Source organism: Centropristis striata, chromosome 12 (assembly GCF_030273125.1).
Source record: "Centropristis striata isolate RG_2023a ecotype Rhode Island chromosome 12, C.striata_1.0, whole genome shotgun sequence".
Classification (NCBI taxonomy): Eukaryota; Metazoa; Chordata; class Actinopteri; order Perciformes; family Serranidae; genus Centropristis; species Centropristis striata.
The window spans coordinates 29,741,544-29,769,375 of NC_081528.1; the positions used below are offsets into that span (position 1 = coordinate 29,741,544).

Here is a 27,832-nt window from a genome sequence, read left to right on the forward strand (position 1 = left end):
GACAACGACAGTGAAAGATCCACCGTCACTCTGTTTGCTGCTGGATAAGCTAAAATAATGGAAAGTGGCAGAAGCGGTGATATTCAGATTGATATGTTTCAGGACTTGTTGGACAGGTCGATTGCTTTACAAGCAGATTGATATATGAAGAAACATCTTGTCAGATTACATGATACAGTGAAATTGATAGAATAAACTTTGAATTTCTTGATGTTGATGTTAAAGTGAAAAAACATATTAAAGTGGGAAAACATATTCAAGGCATTGTACTGGTTTTAATGCACTGCAGCCTTTAAGTGCAAAATGGCTCCTCAGTTTAAATTTGCAATTGACCATTTGGAATGGATGATAACGAAGTTAAATGCAGCACTTAAGCACTTTATGTGCATTTAGGGTACTCAGGGTTGTTATCACCTCCTTTTCAGTTGGTTGATTTTCAATTATCAAATACAACAATAGTCTGCCCCAATCGTTTTGTCGAATTCAGACTGCTAAAGCCAGAACAAACTGTTAAAACCTGGTCTAGTGCTGAAGGAAGTTTGCATGCTGGTGAGCTGTGGTTACACACAGATGGCTGACTTTTGTCATTTGTCAGGAAGTCATGATTCTCCAAATGTATGATTCGGTTAGACGCTTAATTCTAAGTTCATGTTTTGATTAAAATTTTAATTTAGACATTGATTCTTGAACAACAGATCATTGTTCAAACAATGATCTGTTGTTCAAGATGTCCTGATTTTCAGATTATTTAAAAAGAAAGGCTTCATGGTATCAAGTGTGACGTCACCAACATACAGTATTTTTTTTTGGACTGTACCACACTCTGAGGAGCGGCTTGTCACTAAAATGAGAATAGCTGTCCACCTTAAAGGTCAGTCCACCTAAAGTGAGCCTGTGCCAGAGCTGTCGTTAACTTTGGGGCTGACACCCTTCACTTTAATAAGCAGCCACAAAGCCCAGATCTTTGGGAGTTGTAGCAATTTTACCAACAAATAGGCTGAGCTGTAAACACACTGCACTGCTCCGTTCACAGCTCTGATGTTACTGCTAACTTCCTACCACCACACACACACTCACTCGCACTCTCCTGACACCCCTGGTCATTTGGTACAAAAGTCCAACGTTCTTTGTGTTTTACATCGTGCTTCAGATCAGAGCTGTCTGTTAATATTCACTGACTGTAACAATAAAGAAGTGCTCATGCCTCTGAGAAACTTTTCTCAAATAGTGGGAATCATAAACATTTAAGACAGTTAAAAAGCTCCTTTGCTTTCTTTATACTTTTACAACCATACGCATCTAAACTGTTATTAATTAAAAAGAAATCAATAGGCTGAGTTGTTTTTCTCATCATTATCTGCGTGTCATCTAAAGATTTTAAAAAAAATCAAATACTAAGCATCTAAATTGAAGCAATACGGATCAACACATTCTGTCATTGACACGTCTCACTAGCACTAACATTTTAACTTCAGGGGAAAAATTGTTCTGTTTATGTAAGCATTACAGCCGAACAGATCTCTCTTCAACGGTACGTAGACACAGCTTGTTGGCAGGCACAAGCCCAGTTCCTACCCATAACTTTGTTAAAGCTGTGATATAAAACATCCATTCAGCAGCGTTTGTTATAGATTTTAGTGACTGAGCCATCCCATTTACCATTCTCCTTATTAAATGCTACCAAATAGTCTGATTGCCTACATTTGGTCTGAGGGAAGATTGAAGTTCGATCTCTGCCACTGATAAAGCACTGTGGATTTAATGAACCCACAAAACAGTCATGAAGGAGAACATATGACCTTTTATATTGTCCTGGGGAATTCCCTGTTCTATGGTCTTGTCTAGCAATTACAGTCACATGAGAACCAAATCAGATACTTATGACATGACTTATTTTTCTTTTTGCAATCAATTCTGATGTAAAACCCCAACAGTAGGACCATCATGTAGCTAGACAGTGTGTGATAGTGTTTGTGGATGTTTGTAAGGTTCAGTGAAAGGTGCACATACGTTTAAAGGGACAGAAGTAGATATCTGCTTTCTCTCATATACAATGGCACTAAACAGCACTTTGCACTGACATCCTGGCTGTCAAAGAATTCATTTAAATTATTTTGTATTGTTGGCACTGAAGGGTTTGGGTCCTAAATACATTTTATGGTCTTCTAATACATTATTAACCTTCAAGACCTTTTTGGCCGTCTGGGACAGGGTCTGCTTTCCATTACCAAACATGGCCACACTGTGTTCAGTTTTCATGCACCACATATCTGGAACAAACTCCAAGAATACTGCTGTCTGTGACCCTCATTTCATTTAAATCAAGGATGAAGACTTTTCTGTTTACCGCTGCCTTTGTTTAAATCAAATAATTATTTATTTCTTACACAGTACTCTAACGCTTATCCTTCCAAATTTATTTTTTGGTGCTTTGAGCCATCTAGTCCCATCTAGTTCCATTGTATTCGAGAGAAGGCAGGCATCTCTACGGCTGTTATCACCAACTCTCTGTGACTCACACTAAAACAATCTAGGTTAATAAATAGCCCTACAAGTAAGAGATTTTGGGGTGGACCATCCCTTTCAACATAACCACCATCTACTAAGAGTCACTCTCTCAGCCAGGCATTACTCACGTGGTGAAGGCAGGATTGTACTTGGCTCCCAGGTAGTACGAGTACAGGTTGAACATGCCAATCATGAAGGCCACAAACACCATGATGAAGATGACCATGAACTTGAAGATATCTTTCACTGTGCGCCCCAGTGAGATCTGCAGTGGGCCGAAGCTCTCGTTGGCTGGCAGGATGTAGGCGATGCGAGAGAAGCTCAGCACCACAGCGATGGCGTACAGGCCTTCTGAGATGATCTGCGGGTCCGAGGGTCGCCACTTGTTCCTGGCTGGAGGAGAAGACAGAAAATGACAAGCAGCTTAGTGATATGTTGCAGAAAAGTTTTGTGATTGATTTTGAGGGAAACTGGTTATCAGCTCATTTGGACAACAAAATAGGTCCCTGGCTTAGATTTAACCTAGATAACATTTTCACAATTAATTCAAACCCAACTGTAATGTCCTATATCGGCTTGATATCAGCATATTGATATCCGTATCAGTGTATATGTTGAATGGTATGCACTGCTTTGAAAACTTTTTTTAAAGAACATATAATGCAGAAAACAATGTAAACAAATGCATTATTTATTTAAACTGCATTTCTCTGGTTTAATGAAATCAAGCTGCTCTTTTTTTCTGAGAGCTTTTTTCTCTCTACAGAACCAACTTTTGGTTACAGTGGGATTTAAATGTTTGCAAGAGATGTTCTCAAAGAACATAATCTTGACTTTCAGGAACATGTGCTTTGATGGAGGAGAAAATACAGTAAGAACATGGATTCAGTGAGGATGGAAGGGGATGAGGGAGGAGGGAAGGCAACGAGCATGAGGCGGGTGGAAAGCAAAGATAAGGGATGAAGGGATAGTGTGTCCAAGGAGAAGTAAGGACAGAGAGAGAAAACAACAGGGAGGGACAGTAAAAGAGGCATAGTCAGCCAGTGGACAGAGAGGATAATTGAGTTGGTTGGAAAAATGAGAAGCAAAAGAGAAACAAACAAGGAAAATAAAATGAAAGAATGAGAGACTTAATTTCACTAATGTGGCATTAAATTGAGGATATATAGGACATGGGGTAAATAAAGACTCATCATACACTATGTGTGCACTTTTCTGTGCATTTATTGAGACCCAGCTCATTGGGATAATAACTGGCACTCAGACAACAAACATTTTCCTCTATTTATGATGTGTCATGACAGAGTCAGGCCAGCAGATGACAGCACTGATGAAGGTTCCTTTAGTAGGCCACTAAGAAGTGTACAGTCCAATAGCCTGCAGCCTGTGGCAGTTTTGAATATGGTGAAGAGGAGTTTTGATTCTATATGTGAACTAAAAGTTGATATTTCCTTTGATCTTTGTCTAATGTGTGTAATATCCTGAAAACATGTCAGGTGGACTAAGACCCAAGTGAAAGGAGGTGTGTGTGTGTGTGTGTTCTTACTTGTTATTATGAGTAGACTGAATTCATTCATTGAACGTAGTGGGCTGTGTGAGCACTTTTAGGTAAATATGCAACAATGACATTTTTATCTCAATGACAAATACACCCTCATATTCTAGTGTCTCAGCTCAATTTTTAGTTATTCATGACATTTTTACACAATCTGATTCACCCTATCAGTGACTAATGTGGCAAAACAATGATTCAAGTACCTCATGAAAGCTTTTACATTTTATCATGTGGTGTCATATTGGCCTTTCCTGGGAAAAATTGGATGGCAGATAAGAAGTGAGACAGTTTGACATTTCGTGGAGCAGCAACAAAATTATAGTTTTTTCCATATTTGACAACAAAATAATTGTACCGATATGATGAATAGTGGCACTGACTAAGAAAACATGGAAAGGATGACACATACCAGAAGTCAGACTCAGTCCAAGTAAACGCCAGAGAAATTAGCGAACCCCTACACATCGTTAAAAAAACTTCCGTGGAGTAAATACTTACCAAACGTGAAGTAGGCGACTTCTTCAGGCAGCGTGGCATTGCTGAGGTCTTCGTCTGGTACGTGCATGTCCACATACTGCTGGGCTTTGGAAGCCTTGAGGAACGCCATGAAGCGTGCCGTGAAGGAAGCCACGAAGATGGACAACATGCCAAAGTCCAGAACATTCCACAGATGCATGATGTACTCTCTGGGCCCGTCGGTCCAGATCTCCTTACATTCTGACCAAATCATACCTGAGGAAGGAGGACACACAGTGTGTCAGTTGTCCTGCTTTTTGTTGTGCTGCTTGACTCTCTGGTTCTTCATCTTATGTAGTGTTTATGGGTGGCTGGCAAAAGAGCTTAGAGGTGCATTCACAGCATCAAGTTGACTGAAGTCACCATGCTCTCATTCATGGACTCTCTCAGTCTCATTATGTTCCACTCTAGAGTGGCTGCTGAGTCAGGTGAGACACCAGATTGTAAAATAAAGGTCTGGTCTGGTGTTTGGCTTAATATCAATCTGCTTTGAATTCTTCACTCTGCCCAACAACTAATATGCATACATCACAGAAAGATGGAAAATCATACAAACACAAAAACATACAAATATAAACATTATATAAAAATTAACATTGTATACATGCAACGAGATGCTCACAAAGAAACACAGATGTTGACAACAAAGCTGATAATTTAAACCCAACCACTCAGACACCACTTATAGCTTACACACACACACACACACACACACACACACACAAAAACACACACACATGTCTCACACACACACACACACACACACACACACACACACACACACACACACACACACACACACAATGGAAAACCTAATACCTCCTACACAACCACTCTGTCTTTCTCTATTTGGAGCGAAAACAAGGGGAAAATTGCTTACTGATAAGGCAGTCTGATCAGTATCATCTCTGTAACAATTACCGGGCCTTCAAAGCATGCTGCTGGAATCACAATTACCCTGCTCTACCTAAGCCACCACTCACTGCACAAACACAAACACACACACAGACACAGAAACACACTCACACACAAGCACCTGATGCCAAAATAACCGTGGATGGGCAAAGAATGGTGCTATTACTGGTAAACAAATAAAAACAGAACCATATGTGCACCACGATACACAAGAGACACCCGTATAATGTTATTATACGTGTGTGGTTTTTGTGTGGGTGTGTGTGTGTTAGTGAGTGTGTGTAGATGAAAGGAAGAACATCTGCAGATGGGAAGCAGCTGAGGTCTGACAGATATTGCCATGGGCTATTTATCTGTTGGGTTTGTCTTTGTCTTTCTGTCACCCTCGTCTATCTGTTTCTTCATGCTTGTCTTCTTGTTTACCACACACTACACCCCTCCCTTTGCTTTCATCCGTCTGCCCCACCAGATCCCACCTTTCCTCCATTATTCTTTCTCACTTTCCATCCCTCTAAAAATTTCACAGCACCACCTCTCAGGTCAAACAAACAAATTTCCTTCCACCTTATCATTAGGACTCAACTAGTCTGTGCTGCATCCAACCAGGAAACTTCCATTTGATCTTTTTGAGGATAAAAGAGAATGAATTTTGTATTGCCATAACCTTGGCTTTCATCCACTTGGTTGGTATGGTTTGGCATTGATCTTTAATTCACCCTCATATCAAAGTTGTGCAAAAAAGTTCACAGACTCTTCCCCAGAACTTTATTCATTTATGGGGAAGGAGTTGTGTTGTTGACTTGACTGTGTTGTAACTTCACAACTTTGGATAAGCATCAAAATGTATAAAACCTTGGTAGAAACATGGCCATTAAGTGTCTTGTTTGCATGTTGATAAAATACACCCACACTGATTAAAGTAACTCCACTAAGAAATATTTTGCCTTAACTCTTCTATATTCCGTATCAAAGTTATTTCTTATCACGATAGAGAATCTGCCCCGACAGTGATCTTGCATCTATTTACATTTTAATTAGCTTCAACTGTGCTGACTTTCAAACACTGCTACAGTGTGTGTGTGCACGCCCTGTATGTGAGATGGTGACTCACCCAACACCCACTTCATGATCAACATCTCTGTCCACGAGAACTGGGTGGTCTTCACCCTGAACACCTGTCGCGGGTGGTCTGTGATGGTCTCATTGGGAAGGTTCTTGACCCCCTCGAAGCGGTCCGAGGCGTTGACGACCAGCAGACCCAAGAAGATGGTGAAGGAGACGGCGTGAGCCACGAACTTCATGAAGGGGCTTCGCAGGATCTGACCAAGCTGGAAATGAGAAGATTGAAAATATTTGCCTGAAATCAGACAGCACTGTCAATTCGTTACACTCCTGTTCCATCTTTAGTCTGACATTGCGCTCACTCAAAACCAACACATCGGTTTTGTCGGCGTTTTCAAAGTGGAGAGTAGTGAAGTTAAAACAAAGAAGACATGAACAGCATCTATCTTGTCTATAGGGGTCATCATTGCTGTTATAACTCCTCTTTAGTTCAGGTGTACCACTTGACAACTGCTTAACAAAACAGCATTAGTCCCAACCATGGCACTGATTGGCTTATCATTAGTCCACCCATGGCGCTCATTGAATTGATTGCTTTTTAACTTGTTTCATGTCATGATGAAAGAGGGATAGATAGCACAAGCCAGCAGAGAGCAAGCTGAGGGGCGAGCGGTATAATAGAGAGAGAGAAACAGCAAGAATAAATGACCATCAAACACTCATCAGATGATTAACTGTGGAGTCAGACACTCTCAGTTTAATTTCCTTCTCTGCATTTAATTACATTCAATATTTAACAGTAAAATATTATGCAGCAGTAAATGTTGTCACAGTGAAAAAAAACCTTACGTTTTATTTTCAATCCCTTTTTTAGATGAAACGAACCGACACACTGACCTGCAGGCTGCAGAGTATGTTTACCTAAGAGGACAACAATGGGCTGAAGGAAACTTTTATTTCCTTAAAAAAGTAGTCTTGGCACTAAAATTACCACAAACTTCTTGTACGAAATTTAGCTTTTGTTTCATTGTGTATCTGTGGTTTTTCCAATACAAAATAAGGGTCAACTCTAAATTAAGGTCTCTCCAGTATAAAACCAACATAAAACACCTAGCTCCACCATCGCCACCAAATAATAAATTTGTTTGTCTGTCTTTTGGACACACATTGTTTGAACATATTGAACTCCAACATATGTGCTAGCAGACTTTTATGTAGCTCATTGCTGTGTGTCCTGATGAGGTAGAAAACCAATTTTTACTAGTCATATTTGTATGGTAAATGTGTTCTTGTGGCAGAGAATCAGGCTGTCGATTCATGTCTGAGCTGTATATTCATTTAACAGTTAAAAAAGAGACTTTAACAAGTGTAAAATTGAAGCCAAAACAAAACATCTGTTTTTATATACTGAGATCAAACCATGTTCATGCTTTTTTGCCATGTTCCTCAGATTTTGGCCCTCAGAGAAAAAAATTTGAACAGCATCACTACACAGCAATCATAGCAGGCAAACAGCAGCTGTTGTAATTCATTAATGTGGAACATAGTGCCAGAGTAACTAGATGCCAAATAATCAGCAAACTTTGTGAAAATGCACCATATGGGGAGAATGTAATGTAAGGTTGTGGTGAACAAGGAGCGTTAAACATGCCACTGCACAGAGGGACCTTTTTAAAATGGCACAGAAATATGCCAAGACACACAAATACACACCAATGAAGACACACACACTGCGCTCCAACCTCATGCACACATTTGAGATGCCAACATTTGCCACTCTCTAAACCCGCTGTGTTCAATATTAACTACCCACAGGCTATGTCTACTCTCTGCATGCATGGTGACACATCTGATTCAATAGCTGTCCGTGTGCTCCACACACACACACACTACTAAACCATGGTGGGAAGAGGTTGTCTGGTGAATCTTAACCCTGCAAAACCTCCCCTAAACCTCCTCCTGCCACTGGGATAGCTCTGCCTCTGTGCTGATAAGGCCCGATCCATTTCACCCCTCAGCTTAAATGAGATGGTCATCCAAGATCAGGTCTACTGCTGTGTGAGGACTGCTAACCCTGTGGGTTTCTTTTTATCAGCGTGATGGTGACAAGAGCTGATCGTCTCTCCTACAACGGAATATTGGCCACTGGCAGCAGGCGCATGTAGACTAAATAAAAGAAGTTTGGTGAGAAATGGTAATCTCACAAGGAGCTGCTGTGTCCTTTATTATTCCCTAACATCTTTTCACCTGGGAGAAGCAAACCTGACGTGGACTGTGTGCCGACAGGAATCCACTATAAATAATGAATCATCTAGATATGAGAAAATACCTTCTGACATACTGCAGATTTGTGTTTAGATGACAATAAATTATGGCCGACATTTTCATACATGTTCAAGTATGTGCTCCCATTGTGATTCCCTCCCTCGCACACAGATCTACCATCCCATTTCCTTTTTTTTCCTCTTCCTATTCCTCAATAAGTCTAAAATAATGTATGTGAAACAAATTTTGCATCCTGATTGACAAGGGTTGATGTTCTACCGGTCAATAATTTCCAACCATTGCATCAATGAAAAATGGCTGTTGACCCCGTCCTGTGCTTATTGATTGGTCTTTTTATTCTTGAACTGACCTGGGTTTGAATCTCCCATGAGACTAGAAAGGAAAGAACAAAAAAAGCCAAGGAAAGGCCAGATTCAGGGCAGGCCATGCCAAACAGTGGGGACTTTCCTTTCCTTATTTTTTCTTGTGTTTCCTTTCCATGTTTCTGTCTTTTGCATCCCTGTTCCCTTCTTTTTTTATTTATTATCTTTGTTTTTTCTATCCTTCTTTCCTTCTATATTTCCTTCTTTTTAGGCCAAATGCAATGGATGACAGACTGCAGAACAGTAATTAAAGAAAAAAATGACTCGCTAATGTGGGAATGTGGGAGCAACATCTGACATTAATAATAAATGTCAGCGTATCACTGTCAAATTCATTGTGATAGCTGGTGTGTCTCAAAATTAGGAAATGAAGACTACATCCCCCACAATTTCAGTAATAATTTATTTAGTAGAATTGTCTCACACAAATCAGCTGTAGGCAATATGTAGACTGCCCCTCTTCATGTAAATAATATATATGGCAAGTGTTTTTGAGTGCCCTTGTAGATGATTCAATAAAACTCAGAGGGTATTTGTATTATTTATTCACCCACCAACAAAAGCAACAGAGACATGAACCAAACCATGACTCAAAAATCAAGGTTTGAACTAAAGCGTGCATTTGGACAATTGTTACACCCTAAAAAGTACTCATTATTCAGAGTGGGCCATGTTAGTGTTAGATTATCACATATTATTGATTTATTCCTACCAACACATCAAGTATGCACAAACAGCATTCTCATGTGATGTATAATGAGTTGTTTTTTTTTTTCATTTTTATTGCCTGATTAATTGACGCCTCCCTCACTCTGTGCATTTTGTTGTTTCTGTTAGGCTGAGCCCAGTAACTCAGTCATCATTCTTGGTGCGTAGACTTTGATTAAATCATGTACTTCTCCCAACAGTTTTAACCAATTTCAACCAGACGAGAGGTATAATCAGACAGTCATTAAAAACACCTCTGTGTGTGTGCAGAGCATTTATTATGTAAAGTAATTACTAATTGCAGCACTATCATATGAATGTAATGGACTAAAAAGTCCAATATTTATCTCTGAAATGCAGTGAAGTATAAAGCAGCAAGTATCTAAAAGTTGCACTTAAGTACATTATTTCAGCAGATGTACTTAGTTACCAACCGCCACTGACTGAAACACTAATTAATTCAGGGATAGTTAATCAATAATAAAACACTACAAGTTGACCCTTCCAGGGAAGCTGTATCCCCTGCTCTATAAATGTAATCAAATATTGAATGACATCAAGCTTGCTCTCAGAGGAGGAGAACCTGACAGCCGTTCTGAGGCAATTTTTTACCAGTGCGCTTATTCTATGTTTCATCTCTTTTCTGTCACTCAGAGAAGACTGAAAGGTGCTCCTGTGTGCATCTTTCAAAACGTGTCCCATCACTCTCTTCATGTTTTACCCATTTTTCACACTTTTCAATCAACTAGTTTCAAAATATGCCTGTTCAGACAGGCAAACTGCTTGGCCTCTGTTATTGATGCTTGCAGCTTTTTGAGAACTGCTCATCCAAACAACTTTACACTCAAAACTTCCTTCAATCCTCAGCAATACACCCATGAAGTTTGAAGTGGGTCGGACAAACAGTTGTTGAGAAGATTGAAGGAAAGGCATTCATTTTAGTTTGATAGAAAATATCAAAATACACAATATATATATAATACACAATCTGTTTTCCATCACCTCAAAATCATGTATTCCCTTTCTAAAGCAATTATATCCCTATTCTCTGGATGACTTCAATGATTTATGACTTATTTTTGAGCAACAAAAACATTAATATCTTCTTCATCTCTCCCTACTGATATGAAATGTAATATGGCTTTGGGGCTGTGATAATGGTGTGTTGTGATCCCGTACAAATGGAGAATATTATGAGCTGTAAGAGACGAGCAATTGATGAGATCAGAGCAGAACACAATTACATGATTAGCGTCAGGTGTAGGAGGGCACACTACACACAATCAACCATAACACATCAAAGCAACCTGCATCTGATTCACTGTCTTTATATATTTCATTATCATTTAATACATCTTTTTGTCTCCGTTAAGCTGCCCTCACATTGTTATTAAGCACGCACAAACATCCATTTTGTCTCGCAGTTATTAGTTTCATTTCATTTTTTGTATCTTTTTTAAAATATTTTTTATATCTTTTTTTATATCACATCCTTTGAAGTTCTACCTTTTCAACATCTCAAATGTCTATTTTCAGAATTTAACTGAACTTTTAAAATCAGCCTTTATAACAATAATAACAATTTAAAAATAATGACATGACACACAGTTACAAGGTGCTTCTCATCCTACATTAATTTGTAATTTTTCCACCCTGCTACTTTTTTCCTGCTCTTTCTGCTGCGTCACAATGGCAGACTGTGGCACATGGGCTCATCCTTTGGATGGCTGATTCATAATCAAATGTAACCGTACTCCTATGCACACATTAACATACACAGGTGTTTTCGTGACACAGTGATCAGAAGCAGCTAATAGTGTCTCGTAATTGAATCCATGTCTCGCTGGTGGAGATGCTCTCAGCTCTCCTTCCTCTCTCACACTTGACATCAGCTGCTCCCTCTCTCTTAGTCTACAAAATGACTAATTCATAAGTCACACATAACAGGAACAACTCAAAGGTCCTCATCATGGTTTCTCAATCTACCTTAACACGCACACTCACTCATGTGCACAGACACACACAGACACACACACACACACACACACCATTCGATGATGAGGGAAAGGATTATCCAGGTTAATGAACAGATTTACATAACCACTCGCTCAGCTCCTGTGTGTGTGTGTCACTTTACAGATTATAATTTGCTTGATGGAGTATTAACACAATGTGATAGAGTGCCACAGGCTCTATAATCAAACTGTGTTTATGCAGCGCTCTTAAAATCCAAAATCAGCCATTGTTTAGCCACACCAGTCATTCTGTCTGTCTGTCTGTCCAACACAGAGTTATATATATTGACACAGTGTTTGGATTGCCATTCATTTGGTCACATTCTGGTGTTCCCCCAGACAAATAATCCTGACATTAATATTCTGTGTTTTAAAAATGTAAGCCATAAATACATAGTGGCAAAGTGGAGTGCAGTATGCAGTAGTGGTGGTTGGAGAACTGTCAGTGGAGTTTGGAAACCACTTTTTCAACATAAAATAGAATTGTAACTATTGTTACTGATGTGAATCAAGCTTACTAAAACTGTCCCATGGGGCAGCAAACTATAGCAAGCTGTAAGTATGAGAGAGCTAACTATAAGACACCTATTAAGTCTACTATGTATTTGAATCAAAGATACAGTAGATTTTAAATTAAGCATCATTTTAGCATGCAGTTGTTAAAACTTAATTTTTTATCCATTTATAGTAAATATCAGAAGACAAAGAAATGTATTTTCCATCTATTTAACTATTTTGTTGTGTCTAATGAGTCTTGAAGCTGCCTAGGTGCCACAGCCATAAACTGTAATACAGAGTGTCAAAATAAGAAAGACCTCTGGTCCACTGGTCCATGAGATGTTACAATCTACATTGTTTCTAATACAAACAATATGATGGTAATATATTCCTAAAATTCGGTGGTATGTAGAAATGCTGAATGGTGTGTGTTTGGTTGGTGTCTCTCGCTGGTTCCTGTGTGTGCATGTGTGTTCATACCTTGCTACATGGCATAATCCAGTAGGCGATGGCCAGGAAGGGCAGACCTACGGTGACCCCCAACACTGTCCAGCACTTCACCCCAACTGACTGCTGCCTCAGACCGGGCAGGTTCTCGTACCAAATAGTCAGCAGCTGCTGCTGACAGTTGGGATGAGCAACAAACTGAAGGGAGAGAGACAGGAACATGAAAGTTAAATAAATCAAGGGGTAATTAAGGGACAGGAGATGGGGACACAAGGCAAGGAAGGTGAGAGAGGAGAAAGAAATAGAGAACAGAAGAGCAATTAGCGAACAACCATCAATGAGAAACAATACAAATTTGCTTTTCTCACCTTTACCAAACATAAATATGTTTTTCTTGTGGTTTCAAAGACCGATTGCAGGGTCTGTTGCACATTGATCAAACATTGCACCAGTATAACACTGGCAGCTACACTGAAATGGCCCAGTAGTCATAAAACCGAAGAAGGTGGCTAATTGGCTGACTGCAGAGGCAAATTTATCTTAGAGTTCAATACTTAGAAAAAAATGTGAAGATAACAGCATACTGACCATAAGAATTTGATCTGACAAACTAAATTGGAGTCTTTTAACTGAATGCTTTATAAACATTAAATGTTGCTTTCAGGTTCAGGCATCCCTTATAATCACCCAATAATCTGCTATATATACTGTATATATGACTCAATGAAAGAGGTCATTCTCCACTAGCGTTGTATAGTGTACTGAAGTACATTTTGCTGTTAACACATTTGGAATTTTATGTAGAAGTCAATTTGTGAATGTAGGCCTTTTACTTTAACATTGTCGTGTTCTACTTTGATTTAAGTACTATAAGTGCAGTGCTCGTTCAAAATGTGCCTGTTGAGTGGAGGCTGATTTCTTGGCCTTCGGTAATGCTGCTTGCAACTCTCTCGAGAACCGTTCATCCAAACAACTTCACAACTTGCTGGGACTCTTGCTGGGTCCTGAGCATTTCACCTCTCCTATTATTGAGTATGTGCGACATTTACAAAAGCCTTTAAACGAAAAGTTGCATTGCTTACGCTTGAAGTGTTTGAGTTTGCTACATCTCCAGTCTCTCTGGCCTTGCTTTCTTCATTGAAAGTCCTGAAGCAAGCAGCAGTGAGCAGGTTGCACTCAGCATGCCGTTTGCTGGTTTAAAAGTTAAAAGGGGTCCTCAGTCAATACACTACAGTGTCTACACAACCAACAACTAATATACCTGTGGATCTCAAGTGCTAACACTCAGCACTGCACTTCTTTGGATCCTCAGCAGCACACCCACCAAGTGTGAAATCTATCAGATGAATAGTTGTTGAGAAAATCATATTACAGACTTTATAGACTAATTTCAGTTTAGTTGGATTAACAATATCAATACTTCTTCAACGACTAATGTTAATGTTTTTGTAATGTTTTTCAAGTGTTTTGTCTGTGCTGTTTGTTCTTCATTGTGTTTTCTCTGTGCTCTCAACATCATTATGAATCAGGGGTTGCTCTCAATGATTCCTCGAGAAATAAATAAAGGATAAATTAAAAAAAAATTAAAATGATTGTGCCATACCCAGAACACAATACACCAGAGACAAGACAATTATACCCCAGTTATTTCTTAAAGTGTTAGAGTTAGAACATGTTACAGTGGTACTTTGTTTTTTTTTGTTGTTTTTTTACATCTGAAAGCTTTTCTTTTTTTGAGATACCATGTATTTATAGTGTTGCATTGTCCATAGGTCATAGGTGATTCATGCGACCATAGCAGATTGGTCTGTTTCTTCTCAGTGTTGTTGCTTTCAAGGTCCAACTTGTATGTTTTATACAATATTTCCATTCATTGTCCTCCACTTGAACATCCGATTTGGATTCTAATGCCAAACGCAGCCGATTTAATTAATTTTCTCTGTACAGTACAAAGTATAACGCTAATTACTACCTCAATTATGAAAAGTATCAACCACACTTGATACTTTCTTGTGCTTTTCAGTTGCATCAATGAAATGCATGTCAAATTAACAAGGTTAAAAAATAAACTATATTCATGAGGCGGGCCTCTGGTGGTCAAGATATTTCTCAGTGGCTGAGTGTGCAGGCTGCTCTTCCATTCGGAGCAAATCCATTGTGTATTCATTAATATCAAAATATATTATTCAGGACACGTTTTAATTTACGGCCGCCACTTAATTTTAAATGAAAAAATGTCAACAAGCAGGGTATGAAATCAGTTTAACATACAGTATGCAAAAAATAAGCAGGCAGCAACTAAGAAGCACTGAGTGTTTGCATTCATTACTGAAGCATGGTGGCTTTATTAGATAAAGCTCGGTCTGCATCTGTTGCCGACTTAACTCCAAGAGAGGGAGTGATGAATGAAAGCCACCACTGCGCTGCCGAGGAAGGGGAGGATGGATGTTTGTGTTCCAGCTGGAGGAAGGATGTGGACAACAGAGCAATCGATGTTCGGTAGGAGGTCAACTTCTGTAACAATCACACTGTTTGTGTATTGGATGAGTAACAGATTAGATCAAACCTGCCCTCCCATGACTTTCATAACCCTCTTTGTTTTCTCTCTTCATCAATCCTTCCCTCCTCTTTACCAATCAGCCTCGCCCGTCACAATCAGGCAGCATTTATCTTAACTGAAGATTGACATCCTCTGCTCCCATCCGCCGATCGAAGCGAACACACATACAGTGTGTGTTTGTGAACTCAATCATTTCTGCATTGAGAGGAAAACCACGCACGGCCATAAACTCCCCCCTGCACACTAAATCGTAGTTAACATAGTTTCCCACTGGTGTCCAGTGGCCAGTCTATCAATCTAATGACCCGTGACATAACCCCGCCTGTGTCCAGCCGCATGCACGACACACAGGCATGCTTCACCTGGTTGCCATGGTAATCTATCACTCCCTCTCCCCCTGCCTTTTGTGTAATTAGCTCCCTGAGTATTGGTCATGCTCTCTTGTACAGGAGGAAAACACAAACAGGCTGTGTACTGTCAACACACACACACACACACACACACACACACACACACACCACCATGCACATGCATACACACTTGGGAGTTACCTGATTAGAGAAAACATGCAGCACATGAAGGTCAAACAGGCATGTGAATGTGTGTGTGTGTGTGTGTGTGTGTGTGTGTGTGTGTGTGTATTTGGTAGGGAGAAGAGAGGAAAAGGCATTTGGTTTGACATTTAGTAAGAACACCTCTGCTCAGCAGGGATTAACTCTCTGAAATAGAGGCCGACTTGATGTTTACATGGGGCCCCTGAGGTCACACAAACCTAAGACACTATGATAGTGGACACTAGCTTACTCACATACTGTAAATATGTTACATGCAAAACACTGTAGTAAGACACAAAATAATCCTGAACAACACAGGATGTTGATAGGAATTTTGTAATGTGATGTGATTCTTGAATAAAGCATTATGCTCAAGCACTCTTCGCAGGGTGGACATATAGTTCTCGTAACATGTCCTCATATCAAATCAAATGTCAGTGAATTTCAAAACATATAGTCATTTATGATCGAGGGTTGGGTACGGTTCACGTGTAAACCGATGTCGGTACCTGGACTTCCATAATACTACCCCAGTGGTACCTTTTTTTACTCTCTCTGGAAAAACAAAAATTACATTTTTGTTGTAGAAAATAAAACCAAACTTCATTGGAGCTTTTTTATGTCTGCATTGAGTTTTATAATGACCAGCCACACTTGAGACCTGAACAAGCTGGTTTGGTGACCTGGTCTCGCTCTGTCTCTTTCTCTCTTTGTATTTGAAGTGCTTGTCTCACCCAGATGGACTCTCAAGTGCCAAACTTAGGCACCAAATGATTTAACCCGACTTGGTAGTAAAAATATAATTTGGTCAGTAGCATTAAAGTACAGAACTCAGTGCCCAACCCCAACCACATCCTATTTTTGAAAATACTGCACTTTGAGATAGACTTTAGTTATCATGGACCAGGAATCTTGTATAATGTCCTCTGTGGCTTTAGAGGAACTTGCCAAAGTCTGAAAAAATAACCCATGATTGTATCATTGTGATATCTTCAAGGTTATCTTGGCCTGCCTGAGCTTGAGCACAAATAAATCAGAATATATTTATCACAGTCTCTGGCATTTACCCGCCAGGACCATCCTACAAGAGAAGTTATTAAGCTGCATTATGTTAAATACAGGATCCAGTGCGCGAGAGCTTAAAGTCACATAATCTTTGTCTCTGATTCTTCTTTTAATTTGTGTCGATGCATGTTCCCCAACTTTAGATCATGGTTAAAGGCATCCCACCCTGAGAGAGGATGTGAACTCTGTTCTCAAGTGTCGAAGTCCACCACTCTGACCACCTCACCCTCAGGATTTGTTGCACTATAAATATCCTGCTTTGGGATTTAACATGCTAATACGTCACTTAAAGCTGTTTGATTGAACAAACACTGCTGCCATGTTTCTCAGTCCTTCATACTGTGCTGTTTGTTGATATACACAGTGTATTGTTCACAGTCCTAAAGGAAATCGATGATTGCAACAGGATTTCATGTCATGCATGTTGTGAACAAAATGTACATGGCTGCAACTAACACAACCACTAGTCCTCTACATACAGTAGATGGTGGATTCATCAGATATTTTAGTTGTCTTACCTTCTTGACTTCGTACTTGATGGCGAGTATGACACGGCTGAGGCAGGGTCGGCCGTAGGGGCTTGGAGGGCACTGATCCACATCACCGTTCAGTATGGCCTCCACTTCCTCTGTGTTCCGACAAAGGTCCAACACACCCACCACAAAGTCCTTACACTGCATGGACAGCTTACGGTAGTCGTTCTGACAGGGAGAGAGGAAATATGAAATAAAAGACAAGGAGGTAAGAGACACTTTGAGCAGAATTTAAACATCAACTTTGAGCGAATCATGTTAACAACTTCAGCTTTCAACTTTCAGACAACACAGAATTTCTCAAAGGTCTAAAAGAAAGCACGAGCTGCGTCCTTTGCTGTCTGCTTTGTGTTTTTCACTGTCCTCTATTTTGTTCTTCTGGAAGGGTGAAACTGTGATTTGGTTCAGGATTTAGTTCATTTCCATCCTAGAATAAATCAGTTTGACCTGGGGCATATTTATTTTTTATAATGGCTCTAAAGTATAGGGCTGGATAATTTTTCTAAAAGATATTTGCCTATAGATGGAATCCACTTTATGTTTACAGTCATGCAAATTTAATGTAAGTTTGACAAAAACATCCCAGTGCTGTCAAGGTGAACTAATCATTCTCACAGCAATCTAAAGAACTAAACCTTTGTTATATTCCCAGATGTTTTTTAAACATTATGAGAAACATATTGCACTTAAACCCCACAATATCCGACTAAAGGGATCAACTCTGCTTCTGTTCTGCTAATTTTAATGCTCATTAAGTACATTCCCATTGATCCACCTTATTTATACCAAGTTTAAATTCCCACATAAAAATGGATGAAGGGAAATTGATGCAAACACCAAAAAGATAAGAGAAAGAAGAGGGAAGAGAGAGTGAACACGGGAGGCCAGGTTGCTTCGTTCAAGGAGCTTAATTATCTTCCCTGGAGAGAAGACACAAAGGAACACTGTGGGTTTAGCAGAGTAATAGAAGAGATGGTGCGGTCCTGTTGCACTCTCTTAAGCATTTGCATAACAGGAGTCGATGGAAACACCGATTTGCATTTTATTTTGCAAATGTTTTTAAACTTGTGTGTAACTATTAAATCGAAATCAAAGGTAATGGAAAGGAGCACACTCATAACTCTGCTGGATTTATTTCAAATTATAAAGATTAATGTTTCAGCAAACTGCCTTCTCCAGGTTAATCAGTCTTCTGATTTATGCCCACAGGTAGATACAGGTGTTCAAGGCATCAACGTGAGGCCGCTCCAACGCCTAACACATGTCTACATTATCAAGGACAATAGAAAACAACAATCACAGACCAGAATGTTTCTTTTAACTTAAGACCAAAAACATCAACAAATCTATTATATTTCTTAACAGTTGTATACCACTAACCCTGTATGGATATGATACGATTGCTATTGTTGTATGGCCTTGTTTGGCTTAAACACTTTGTAAAATATAAACGAATGCCACAGAACTTTCTTTTATTACCTAGTTTGACAGTCAGTCATAACTTTAACAAATTTAGGAATAAATAATGATTTCTTTAACTAATTGAATTAATTAATCTACTCAAATTGATCGATTTCAGACACAGCAATTGTTTTTTTCCAGAGCTGATGATGGAAGAAGCAATCTTACTTCTTTCTCTGCTCTGGGTTTATTAGATAGTTAGTATGGATTGGGCAGGATGTGCGGGTCGGGTAGCTCGTGACATACTGTCTTTTCTGTGTGGCGTAAATGAGCTGATTAATAATCTGATAACGTGATATTGGATCGGTGCGTAGACTTGTATACTTGCTGAAACCAGAGTCAACATTTTAGGCTGTATCAAAGGCATTTCCGATACTGGTTTTAGTACAACTCTTATTAAAATTTGGATCTTTATAAGCTGAAACAAATGCATCAGAGTAATGAGTGTGTGGCTTTCTATTCTCTCATTCTGATGGCTGCCTGGGAGCTAGCACTTCACTACAATGTGTGTGTTGTCACTCAGTTTTTTATTAGTTGGAAAGAAACGCTACTGTTGATTATTTAAACCTTTTTGACGACATTCTTTGTGGAGTTAAGCTTATATTGAAGCTACATTCAACTTGAAGAATGAATGAAGAATATTTTTGAAAATTACAAATAAACACAGTGACGGCACCCCAATCCTACCAAGTCCCCCATGTACACTCAAGGTAATAACTCAGGGAGGACCAGATAAATATTATCTTTCAGGACTTTCCAACACATGGCTGAGGAAGTACACAAAGCTACCTATTTCTATTATCAAATGCATACATATAATGGGGGTTTCACTTCAGGAACCCTGCAAGGTGAAGATAACTTTGCCTACTACAATTTGCAATTCCTGTCAGGCCTTTCAACCCTCTTGCCTCCTGTTCCTGCACTAATCCTTCCAGCTTCAACCCTTTGCTTCTCTGTTTTGGCCCCCACACTTCACTTCTCACCCCTCTTTCTCACACTGCCTCCCCTCCCCTCCCCTCGCCCTCCTGGTCTGTTCTGTTTTTCAACATCTGGCGGAGCAGCTAAGCAGTCAGCATATTGGAGCTTCTGGCAGGCTAAGAATCCCTCAGGAGTGATTCTCATTATGCATTTGCCGCTGTGTTTGTTCTGTTTTCAATCACACCGTTACAGTGTGTTGATAATGCCTACTTTCATCCAAGTTTTACACAGGTCTCCCGGCAAAATCAATAATTCAGCAATCCATTTAACGCTTTGGGACATTACCGTCTCTGCTCCCCCTTTTTATTGGCCACACTTTTGCTGTAACCAGGTGTGTACTGTACTTTGGTGCACCCACTGACCATGAACATCATTTGCATTCCTCCAGTGTTTGACCTTTTTTGCAAGGGAGTTTCGTTCTCGTAAGACTTGGACAGTGTCTGTCTTGAATATAAAATGGTGTAATCAGTTATGTGAAGTCACAGTGTGTTCACACTCTTAAATACCAAACACCAATGATATATGTTCCATATTTAAAGCCCTTCAGGCACAGATTTATCTTTGGAAAAAAAAACATTTTAAAACTGGACGGCATTCAAGATAAGAGTGAAGATAATTAAGATAATAAAAGTAAATTATGGGCATCAAGTAATGGCAGCATCTCTCGGCCCTTTGGGGCACATGAAGGAGAAGGTGGCATTTGGTGCATTTCGCCTTAAGGTTGCTAAGTGAAAAAAAATCAATAACAATCTCATGTCAGTTTACATCCAGTTGGAGGCAAGCTTCAGGGTAGTGCATGTACAAGAATTTTTTCGTCACCAATTATAAGAGTTCATAAAGACACACATGAAGAAAACACACACTCCGACACCACACACATGCAGTGTATGTGAAAATCCAATCACAATTCTGGGTATGTGGCTTGTGCCTTGGGGGGTTGAGATAAAGGAAAGGGGATGATGTAGTGAGATTGAAAATGGAGACACAGCAGTGTGAAGCAGAGTGAGAACAGTTACAGATGAGTGAACTGAGGGGGACACGAGCCAAGCCTCAAACATGGAGGGAGGGAAGGAGAGAGCGAGATGTAAGATAGAGGGATGGGAAGAGGAGCGTAGGGAGAGAGAGAGTTTGTATTATTGAGCTTCAGTGGACGTTCATCACCATCAGTTTAGCTGTGTTTCAATTTCTCTGTGGCTGTGTTTTCATTTAAACTAAATTAAGCAAAAATTGCATAAGAAAATAGTAAAATCTCCTCCTCCTTACTCTCTTTTTTCTCGCTCTCTCTGTCTCCCCCGAGGGAATCGGTGTGTGTGCATCCAGACTCTCTTATGAGAAACTGATGGGCTGTCTTTAAACGTGTGATGTTTGAAGATAAATGTTAGGCTGTACGGCAGGTCCTGATATGCCTTAAGCTGTCCCCTGCACATAAGCACCCAATGTGGACCGAAGGCAGCACTCTCATCTCTGCACTTTCACAGGTTGCGTAAGTGTGTCAGTGGGTGAGAAAGTGGTGTTTACTTGCACTTGACTGAGTTTAAGTGCATATAATTTTTTATTTTCTGTTAGAACAAGTGGATACATAAAATACTGCAATCTGATACTATGCATCAGAGGTTCTCAATTACTTTTCATCCGAGGGCCGCTTCACAAGATAGAGAATATATCGAGGACCCCTTTGTGTATTTCTGTTGGAATAGTTTTTACACTTCTAGTCTCAGTATGCGAAAGAACAATACAAAAGAACAGGGTTAGGCAGCATGACGGTATACTGTGCAGCAGTAGAAATGTGTCCACTTGGCAAAATGACTTCTATTGCAGTAGCTAGTGCATGTCTTGCATGGTTTCGTAATTCTTGTGCGGTCTCGTAATCTTGCAAATCCAGCTGCCTGCAAGTAACTTGCATTTGATTGACAGAAGTGTAGTTTGAGTGAAGTTGTGAATTGAGAGCGGGAGGAGGCATCCTGTTAACTTTAACACTTGTGACACTTAAAGAGAAATTTGTGTTGATTGTTTTAGCCTTCTGTTTTTAACTTAAGTGTTTTTTTTGTTTGTTTGTACTGTAGGCTTTGGAAGTTCAAATTAAAAATATAATCAAATTTAGACTGCAGTATGGTAATTTAAACGATTCCTCAGTTTAATCTATAAAACAGTTGTTATTTTGTGATGTATACTGTTACTGTTATTTATATGTAGATATACCATGAGAGAAGCTATTTACAACCCAGAAATCTCATAAAAATAGAACTAATTAGTCCAATAAGCTATGTAAGTAACACTGTACCGAAACAAGATATCAATGGCAAAAAAGGTTCATTTGAAGTGCATTTCAGAACACACACACACAAGATAAGAACATAATCATCTAACTTTTTTAATTTAAATTGTTAATATTATATGATGAAGCCTTTGTATGTTCAGAAACACTGCTATACATACATACATACTTAGCATGTGATATTCAACATGTGACCTTCACTGTGTTAGCATATTAGCATGCTGTATTTACTTATCTCAAAATACAGTGGAGGCAGAAGTTATGGATGAATTGAAGTGTCTGACATTATGGAGTAGAAATTATAACCCTCTGGTAGAAGATAACATTTTAAAGTAAATCATGAAAATTATAAACGTTTACCTTCTGGAGGACAGTAAAACATTTTTTAAATCAAATTTAATGGCAATAATGTTGGACCAACAGAATGATTGACTGGCACAGCTGCTATTCTTAGAGCCTTTGGGAACTTGGGAAAACAAAGTCTAACAGTAGCCCTGGACCAAGTACTTCCTGTTCTGATGTGAATCTCACATCTGGAGGGAAAATTAAAATCTATAAAAACATAAAAACACCATATGTTGCTACGTGTGACATGTATTCATAAAATCTCCAGCTTCTTAAAGTTAAAGGTTGGCTAGATAATGTATCATTCATAAATGCTGCTGCCAAAACAAACATTGACGTCTAATAAGTGTCTACCTGTGATCTATGCCCTGGCATTTATTCACAGTATTTGATTTCTTCTAATGAAATAGGGCTGTCTCAGACTATTAGCACACGGTCTTAAAATTATTTGATATTTTAATGTAATGAGAGGATGATTTGAGGAGGGGCAGGAGAGACAAATACAGACAGGAGACAGGGAGGTGATAATGAGATGTTAATGAGACAGACGAGCTCCAACACAACTCTGGTCCCTCAGGTGAGCCCTTCTCATTAACTTGTCTAGAGACAGGAAGAGAAGTGACAAGCATAAAGGCTGAGTGACAAAGACAAAGGTGCGTAGAGAGATTGAGGAATTGAGGAGTGAGGATGGACAGAAATGAAGAGAGAGTGGAGGGGAAAATGCAGCAACGTGCAGGTGCACGAATAAGCAGAGAAATGAAAGGTGTAATGTTATTAAACAATTTTGACTTGATTGTTCAATTAACAGATCATGCTTTAATGACCTTGCCTATAAATATAATTTAGTATGTAATCAATGGGAACTAAGCAGCGTTGGCCACTGCAAAGTGAAAACAAACTACTTTGTGAGCTAAGGCTCCATGTTATTAGACTTGATAAAAGATGATCATCTACAGTAAATCCCAAACTTTCTGCAGGCTTTGGACTCAAGAGATGATACACAGAAAATGGCACATTCTTTACACTGAGAAATATAACACTGTCAAAATCACAAGGCCATGAAACAAGCAAAGTGGCTCTAAACAGGTATCTCAGAGAGACAAAATTATACTCTATTGTTCACAAGTGGAAACCGGTATTACCACACTGAAAACAGAGAACAAAGCAGTGTGGACAGCTGGAAACAAAGTGGTGGTGAATCTCTCGCTTGTTAACGCATATATCCAATCGGCCAATCACATGGCAGCAACTCAATGCATTTAGGCATGTAGACATGGTGGAGACGACCTGCTGAAGTTTGAAGCGAGCATCAGCATGGGGGAAAAGGTGATTCAAGTGACTCTGAACATGGCATGGTTGTTATAGTGGTTACATGGTTGGTAGTATTTCAGAAACTGCAAATCTACTGGGATTTTCACACACACAACCATCTCCAGGATTTACAGAGAATGGTCAGAAAAAGAGAAAAAATCCAGTGAGTGGCAGTTGTTGATGCCAGAGGTCAGAGGAGAATGGTCAGAGTGGTTGGAGATGATAGAAAGGCAACAGTAACTCCAATAACCACTCGTTAGAACCAAAGTATGCAGAAGACCATCTCTGAACTCACAACACATCCAATTTTGAAGCAGATGGGCTGCAGCAGCAGGAGACCACACCTCCACTTTATTAGGTACACCATGCTAATAAAGTGGCCAGTGAGTGTGTAGTCGCCTTTGTCTGTCAGAATTGTATCAAGATGAACAATCCAACATTCATTTTACGTATGTGCTTCTTCATTGGTTTGCCATTTTATTGACTATATTATAAACTGTATATTAATCACAGAAGCTGTCTTTCTTTATAAAGTAATAATGATCCTCATTGTATTGGCCAGCTCAGTTTGTCTAAAATGTGGCTGTTCCTTTTTCTCCCGAGTCCCTCTCATGTGTCTGTGCATGTGCTGGTCTTTATATCTGTTACTAACTGATTCGAGACATGTGTACCAGCTGGCACAGTAGGTGGGAATTATCTCCGGCTCCACCACTACTTACAGCTTGCCCAAACCTGCCAAACAGTGTGGGTGAACGGGCATGTTGTATCTCAGGCCCCAGTCAATCAACCTGCCTCAGGACAGATGCCAGCACATCCAGGTACGTTTGATTCCTGGTCATAATTCTTTTTTAGCCTTACATTTTTGGCCTTGTGGATGTGTGTGGATGTGTGTGTGTGTGTGTGTGTGTGTGTGTGTGTGTGTGTATGTGCACATGAGGGACTGCAGTGAGTGAGTCAAAGATATAGCTTTGATTTAGTCACTTCAAACAACATCAATGACTATTACATACATAAACAACCTAATTATCCACCACCAACATGATCAAGTAAGCGGGGTTAGTTTTGGTGAATGTAATATTAAGTATTCAATCCTTTTTCTCAATAAAAGTGCACAAAAATCTTTAATCTATTTTCCATTAAACAATAAAGTGTTCCACTTTACAATTTTTTATTTCACCACAACATGTGAAAAGATTGCATTTGTAATGGGGAGATCAGAGCAGTGATAAAAAGAGTGCACTGGGAAATCCATTCAATATCAGAGTGACTAAGCCAAAAATCATTTATAGGATTGGGTTGAAACACTGGCAGAGACAGATCTACACATTTATATTCAGCACCTCGCCCCTAAACCTGCCTACCTCATGAAAAATGAAAGAAATTAAAAAAAAATTCAGGAAACACGAGAATGCATAGATTGTAATCATACGTAAGTTGATAAATTTACATTCATAGTATAAAGCTGGTTTATCATTTCAGAGTCTTTACATTAAATGTAGGCCCTTCTTCCAGAGCTGCTTAGTCAACTAATTGATTAGTTGTTAACAGAAAAATAATCGCTTAGTATTTTGATGGTCAATTAAAACAAATCAATGGAGATTTTCTGCTGTTTTTTGTTTTATATCACGTTCAACTGAATATATTTGGGTTCTGGACTGAAAAAACAAGACAAGAAAAGGTATGTTCGAATTGAATGACTTGGAATTTTTTCATATCTTTTTTTACATTTTATACAACTGAGGAGGAGTGAGGAGTATTCCATAAATGGAGGAAATAATTGGCAGATTAATCTATAATGAAAATGGTCCTTAGCTGCACCCTAGTGTCTTCTGAAGAAGAGCATCCCTATGTCTCACCTAAAAAAACAAGGAAATAGATAAAGTAAAATACTGCGAAAATAGGAACCATCTTACCTTAAACTCTGTCTCGATGTTGGCCAGTCTTGCCAGTTCGTTGCTGAGCTCGAGGGCGGTCAGCACCGGGTCTTCACTGCTGAGCGACAGGTAAGCTGCGCTGGCCAGACCTTTATATGCATTCATCCTGGAGCGTGAGTGACTGAACGAGTCTTGCTTCTGTTTCTCCATACATTCTAAACACTTACAGAAGTAATCATGTGGCCTTTCTATGCGAGCCCCCTTTGTCAAAAGGATGTGAACGATCTCGTACTCCAGGCAGTGAGCAGCCAGGATGACGGGCGTGACGTCATGTGAAAAACGCGTTCCATCCTCGTCGTAAGCGTAAAAGTCATCATCACGCATCTCCTGCTCCAGAGGGCTCAAAGCCAGTCGGAGACCTCCGCCAAAAGCCGGGTGGGCGAGAATGGCTTCAACGATTCGAACATAACCCTTGGAGATAGCCAAAAGCAGGCCGTCCCCGATCCTCGCCAAACCATCCTTCTTTAGAAGCAGCTCGGTCACTTCCAGGTGCTCGTTGCCCACTGCCAGCTGCAAAGCATTCTGTCCCATGTAGTCCACACAATTGAAGTTAAGGGTCTTGGACTCTTCCAGCATTTTTCGAACCACGGGAATGTTTCCATATTCAGCAGCATCCAGAAAACGCTCCTCCTCTGCAGTGAGGGCCGAGCCGCGCTCATTGAACATGTACGCTGGGCCCCGCACTGCCTGGCGACGGCCTTTCTCTCTCAGCGTGGTGTGCCGGCGATGCATGCTTTCCACCCTGGAGACAGTGAGGAGGAGAGCAAACAGTGAGGAGAATCAAAAGAACAAGGAAGGCAAAAATGAAAGTGGACGTAGGAGACAAAGAGCGTGCTTGTGAATAAGAGGAAGTACTGATGAAGTGATGGAGGGTGAGGGAAAGGAAAGTGGAGAGCAAGAGAGGAAATGAGGAAGGTAGGAAGAATGGACAGAATCATTAGTTACATCAAACTATGTTGTAACAGGGCAAAAAAAAATATTTCTGTCTTCCTATGTGTCCTTCATGCACAGGGACTGATCAGTAGTGACAAATAAGGACTCTTCCCCTGACCCCAGAGAAAGTCCCACCAAGATATCTGTGATACATCTGCCCCCGGTCAGATCAATGAACCGCTACCAGGGTCAAAGCTTAACGTGGGGCCATCTGAGGTCACAGCTCTGATTGGCAAGGGAGAGATGAAGCTGCCATGATAATTGGCTCCAGCATGACAAACTAACACTAAGAGTCAGTTTTCATCAAAAGACTCTTTGAACCTGTCATTATGTATCAACACTTGCATTCGCACAGGCCTGAATATGTACCTCCTGCTCTATTTAAAACGTCTTTATTTATTTTTCTTCTAGTGACCGATTGTCAAGTCCCAGCAGGACAGAGCGGGTAAAAAAATCAATAGGGGCTTGTCACATTGCCACACCTTGCACAGAACCGCTGACAATCAGTGAAAAACACATTTCATTGGGACTATTGTACTGCTCCTATTGTATTTTAGAGCCACACTTTCTGCATGTGCTGTGTGGTCTGACTCTGACCCACATTGTGAAAACAGGCCTTGATGTATCAAAAAGCTGGGGGAAATGAGAGGGAGAAAGGCTGAGTGACAGTGTGAGAAAGGAGGAGATACTGGATCTGGGTAAGCTTTGAAATAAAAAGAGGGAATGGGAAATTATGCTGGTGGGAAACGATTTCCCAGAACAGTCTTTGGAGGAAATAACAACTTTAGACTTGAAACTGAATTTATGAAATGCTAAAATTCCAATTAAAACCATTATTCAACAAATAAAATCTACTTGATACATTCAAAAGGATAACTGGCATTTCATAGATTTTTCAGTATAATTCTGCACCTTTGTGTTATCAGAATTGGTGCAGTGACCTTTCAAAATACAAGGGGCCCAGTTTCATAATAGGACCCATCAGGTAAGGTTGTTTGTAATTCAGGCTAT

The 27,832-nt window shown here is 39.8% G+C and overlaps 1 protein-coding gene across 1 annotated transcript in view; it reads right to left on the minus strand.

The window, feature by feature from the left end:
- The window catches only part of LOC131982299 (short transient receptor potential channel 7-like), a 57,556-nt gene that overhangs the window by 22,876 nt on the left and 6,848 nt on the right, over positions 1-27,832 (minus strand). The window contains exons 2-7 of the mRNA XM_059346917.1: positions 25,868-26,630; positions 17,570-17,752; positions 12,906-13,070; positions 6,606-6,822; positions 4,562-4,795; positions 2,637-2,901 (exon numbers count right to left, since the gene is read on the minus strand). Of these exons, the coding sequence (XP_059202900.1) occupies positions 2,637-2,901; positions 4,562-4,795; positions 6,606-6,822; positions 12,906-13,070; positions 17,570-17,752; positions 25,868-26,630 (1,827 nt within the window). The remainder of the gene's footprint in view (positions 1-2,636; positions 2,902-4,561; positions 4,796-6,605; positions 6,823-12,905; positions 13,071-17,569; positions 17,753-25,867; positions 26,631-27,832) is intronic.